The following is a 5274-nucleotide window of genomic DNA, read 5'->3' on the forward strand; positions in this document are numbered from 1 at the left end:
GTGAAGCCTAAAAATCCCCAGAAATATGCATGATATGCTATTGCTAACTTTGTCTGTTGAATATTTTGGTATTGATTTCATCACTTGCATGTAGTTTTCCTGGTATATATTTCAAATGGAAAATTTTAATAGGTTCAGGTATCCATTATGCAATTGTAGGTTTTCCCCCGCATAGTGAAGCCTAAAAATCCCTGGAAATATACATGAGAGAGAGAGAGAGAGAGAGAGAGAGAGAGAGAGAGAGAGCTGCTATTGTAGGCCTCATAAAGTTTGGTCTTTACCAAGAAACACATCATAATTTTGTTGACCTGGATAACCTGTCTATCAAATGGGCTAGGTCCAGGTTTAGGCTTTTGATATTGACCTTGTGGACCTGAACTTTAGATTAGAAGGTTCGTGAATATATTTGTGTTATATCTTTAAACAGGATATTCCTGTGTTATGTGATCAGAGTGGCGGTTGCTTCATCTTTGGCACTTTGATTGATTGCAGCGACTCTTTTTTCTCACTACAAGTTGCCTTTTTATTTTGGAACTCTTTAAAACCTGTAAATACCCTATCTCTTTATGAAACCATCCTCGTTCATTTAATAAATGTGGCATACGTCTGAGTTGAGCTATACGTGTATATATATACATTTCTTATAATGACCTTCACTCTTGCATGTTGTCATTTTATCATTTTAACATTTTTATTTTGATACTGGGCAGGGTGGATTTGATATGATATGCAGTGGAAGGGACAAGATTGAAACCCCAGAACAGGTGTTTTTTCATTTATTTATGTTCTTCTTTGCATACATGCTCCACTTTATGTGTTTGGGCATGTATACCTTGTGCACATATATAAAAGCTCATCTCATTTTTTATTGTACCTGTTGTTGATGAATATTTCTAGTTCTTTCTCCCTTTATGCTTAACTGCCGCTTTTTATGCTTATCTGAATCAGTTTAAGCAAGCTGAAGACACAGCAAAGAAACTTGACCTGGATGGACTAGTTGTTATTGGTGGAGATGACTCGAACACAAATGCATGCCTGCTTGCTGAAAACTTCAGGTTGAACTTAGCAGCCATATTATTTAATCACACTACTTACATCATCTAATGAAATCTTTCTGGACTGAAGTTTTTATATTCATTTCTAAGTATACATTTGTCTACTCTTTTACAATGGTTGTTAGGCAAAAAAATGTCAAAACTCGTGTTATCGGATGCCCAAAAACAATTGATGGAGATTTGAAGTGCAAGGAGGTTCCAACAAGTTTTGGTTTTGACACAGCTTGCAAAGTAACTCTATTTCACTTTTATATCTAACTGTCTTTATCTTGTATATTGGCATTTTTTCCTCCAATATATTTGTTTGCATTATTGATTGAGGGCAATGCCTGGTATTATGCAACCTATTTTATTCTTCTATGAACATCAATATGCTTACAGCTTCTATGATTTATTCTCTTTTATTGTTTTAGGCAAAAGGTTTCCAACCAACTATGTTATGCTATTGAAAATAATTATATTTCATAGTTTGCATGTACGAATTCATCACAGTTAGCTACTGGTACTCCAAAATATACATGATCCTAGAAATCTACTCTATGTGCGCTCATTTCTAATTAGAACTGATGTGCAGATTGCATATGCTGATATTATATAGCATCATCTTATACATGTAGAAGACGGAAGACCTAATCAAATTATTCCAATCCCATGCTCTGGATGCTACCTGCTATTGAGGGATATATTTTGTCTTGTCTTTCTTTCCTGTTTTAGAAGAACCAAAACTATATAACTCATGAATTTCAACCAATCTATAAAGATTAGGATGAGTTATTAAATCAGATATACACAAGCAATGATGTCATGCAATTTTCTGGAACCACGTGAAAAGTGATCCAGTTGCTAACATGTTCTTCCTCTTGTTCATTGCTCAGTAGTTGGATCTTTTTTGTTAATTGACTTGTTTGGGTTGATGGTAATAGAGTCAACGTCAAAACTCTATAATTATGGTGTGTTTCATCTTCACATTGTAGCTTGGATTTTGATTGGTTAACAAATTGGCTAAAGCTTTTGGAGCAAAAAATTCAAAAGGAAAAGAAGGGAAGGTGAAAGATTTACAGTAAACACAACTCTTATTAGCAGCTTGTAGAATGGGTAATCCTGAACAAGCCTTGAACCCAAATTAGTTTTGAAAGAAAGGGTGCTTAAAGTAAAAAAAAAATGAAGAAAATGGGTCAGATGGCTTACATTCTGTTCATTCTTAAGGATAATGTGTGGGCTCCTTTTACACTGGAAGCAAGTTTCCTTTATCAACACACATCAGAAAACAACTGTGCGGACAAGTGCATGTATTCATGGAGCAACGCAACTTCCCGACCTGTATGCCTTCTGTTATACGTTCTTCTAGTCCTAGCCCTTCTGTTATTTATGTTTTAGACAACGTGGGGACGTTTGCTGCTTTGTATAAGAAATAGCTGGAATACAGATTTTATGACTCCTCAGTTTGGAGCTAACATTTTCCGAACTGTGAATGACATCGATTCCTTCTTTTGTAAAGCGTGTTGAGAATGGAGAAGTTAGTGGTTGGTGAATTATGTCTAATGTAAATTAGCAAAGGTGTTAAATCTACTTTTTGGATTTAGTTTAAGCTTGGTTCATCTGTAACAAATAATTTTGAACTTTTATGCTAGAACTGATTATGCTTATTTAACCCATGACATAAAGTGAGCCAATCAACCAACCAAACCTCACAATTATGCCTTTTATTTCCATTGTTACTAGACTGGCTTGTCCTAAAACATGTGTTACTGACATATTCGCTTACATGGAATGTTCTGGATGTGAATTATTCAGATAAGTCATAATTATTATAACTGATTCACCCTATGCTTAATTCATTTATGTTATTCAGTATCCAAGACTTTTCTTGCATATAGGAATTCATGTATATGAATCTGTTTTGTTATTTCCTATGTTCTTTATTCATCCTTTGGTAGGAATACATGCCAAGCTTTGCTTGAGAACGTGGAAAATAGGATTTTCCTTGTTGTGAAATATGTTATGTGCTACAGGTTATTTATCCACATTGGGTATTGAACTTTCATTAGCCTTCTCCTTCTGATATGCCTTCATGCGTTGCAGATATATGCTGAAATGATAGGAAATGTTATGACAGATGCTCGGTCAACCGGAAAATACTATCACTGTGAGTTTTCTTTTCCCCCGTCTCCGAACCTCCTATATAGATTTGAGAGAGTGCTTTGTCATGTCACACTAAGTTATCTCAATCAACAGTGCTAGTGACATTGTTCTATGGCCTTCAAAAATCATACTGCTACAACTAGGATTTATACTGCTTTACAGATTAGTTCTGAGTGCACATGTCTGACTGAAATCTTGCTTATTAGTATAATAACTAATCTTGAGATTGCAATAAATTTGTATAGGCTTTTTGTCAGTCAGGATAAGCTAGTTCTATGTATCTGACAAACGACTGCAGCCTAGACAATGCAGCTAAGTTCTCACACAGTTTAAGGCAACTGTATGTAGCACCTTATTTTTCTGAATATTCTCCCGCTCCTTCCTTCTGAGCCCTGTTCATGAAACCTATCACTTGCCTTTTCCTGATTTAGCGGTTCCGCTTTAAAGCCAGTTAAGCTTATTTGAGATATTATTGACAGAATTTATGTTATGAAGAATCTTTTAACTTTCTTGTGTGCAGTTGTACTGAACAATCGGATTTATGTTCTGATGAATCTTTAGGGATATTTTGTGTTCATAATTTTGTGTGAACCTCAATATTTGTAAATTTTACATTTTACTAGTTCTTAGTGGCCTTACAAGTGTTCACCATTCATGCAGTTGTTAGGCTTATGGGGCGCGCTGCTTCTCACATCACGTTGGAGTGTGCTTTGCAGACCCATCCAAACATTACAATCATTGGGGAAGAGGTATATTTCTTTTACATGGTCATTTTTGTTCTGATACTACAAATAAATTATAATCTGTTCCTGACTGGAAGTTGTTAGAAGGCTTGTTATGTACACATGAAGTTGGCAAAGCAATGGTCTTGAAACTATTTATTGACGCAAAACTTATATCATGCACTTGTGATGTTAAACACATAGATAAAGATTGTGTTGTGTATAAGTTCTCGAGATATATGTTTTTTTTATTTATAAAGGTTCTTTTGGTTTTATTTGGCCTTCTTAATTACTTTGCCTTGTGTCTCTAGCTTTTCATTTACGACTATACTTTTATTCCAGGGGAGTTGGGGATTGCTTCGTTCTTATATAGGCTTAAATTACCTGACCATGGCCAATTGGATTCTTAGATTCTTTAACGAAGCAATTGCATGCTTCTTGGATTGCTCCCTGCTTATATAGGCTTAAATTACATGACCATGACCAATTGGATTCTTAGATTCTTTAACAAAGCAATTGCTTGCTTCTTGATAGCTTTGAGGAGGAATCTGTTGGAATCAGATTGAGACTCGGTTGCAGCACATTAGTCAACTTCTATTGTGATTCTTTTCTTCTGTCGCATTATCCTCTATGTTACCTGGGTACTCCTAGACAATGCCATACCCATACCTGGGACACTCCTTGCATATATGAATACATTTATTCGAGCATGTAATCACTTATGCAGTATATGTTCTAAGTTAAAACACTTCTCATACACTTCACATCCACTTGCTTAAAACTCATTGGATATGGGTTGGGTTTCAAATTTTTTTTAAAGGTCATTTGGGTTGTCTAGTTAAACAATGATGGTTTTCCAATTTATAATCCACATAATAAAAGTAACATATTACTTTTGCCTATTTTTCATAGGTATGTGCTGTATCCTGTATTTCTTCTGACATGTTGACACCACATATGCATACTACATATTACTTTCCATCACTTTTCTAGCTTTTATAGTACTTATAATCATCTTGTGTAACTTATTATTTTATAATATGACTATTATCTGTCGCTTGTTGCAGGTGGCTGCTAAAAAACAAACTCTTAAGAGCGTTACAGACTACATTACTGATGTAATCTGCAAGCGTGCTGAACTTGGATATAACTATGGAGTCATCCTTATACCTGAAGGCTTAATTGATTTTATACCAGAGGTAATGCATGTGTTTGTTTCGTTTTGTAAGTCTATTGAGATGCAAGATTTTGGACAAACTTATGTTAATAGTCCCGGGCCTCAATTTTTAGTAATTCATCTTTTATTCTTTATTATACTGATGTTTCTTTATTATACTGATGTATTTGTTTATTTC

The 5274-nt window shown here is 34.9% G+C and overlaps 1 protein-coding gene across 1 annotated transcript in view; it reads left to right on the forward strand.

Moving 5' to 3' along the window:
* Positions 1-5274, forward strand: part of LOC109820911 (pyrophosphate--fructose 6-phosphate 1-phosphotransferase subunit beta 1) — a gene marked incomplete at its 5' end in the record, with an annotated part of 9900 nt that overhangs the window by 907 nt on the left and 3719 nt on the right. The window contains 6 exons of the mRNA XM_020387106.1: positions 711-764; positions 949-1055; positions 1181-1286; positions 3138-3201; positions 3858-3946; positions 4987-5131. Coding sequence (XP_020242695.1) covers positions 711-764; positions 949-1055; positions 1181-1286; positions 3138-3201; positions 3858-3946; positions 4987-5131 — 565 coding nt within the window. The remainder of the gene's footprint in view (positions 1-710; positions 765-948; positions 1056-1180; positions 1287-3137; positions 3202-3857; positions 3947-4986; positions 5132-5274) is intronic.

The sequence above is a fragment of the Asparagus officinalis genome, chromosome 8, assembly GCF_001876935.1.
Source record: "Asparagus officinalis chromosome 8, Aspof.V1, whole genome shotgun sequence".
NCBI lineage: Eukaryota > Viridiplantae > Streptophyta > Magnoliopsida > Asparagales > Asparagaceae > Asparagus > Asparagus officinalis.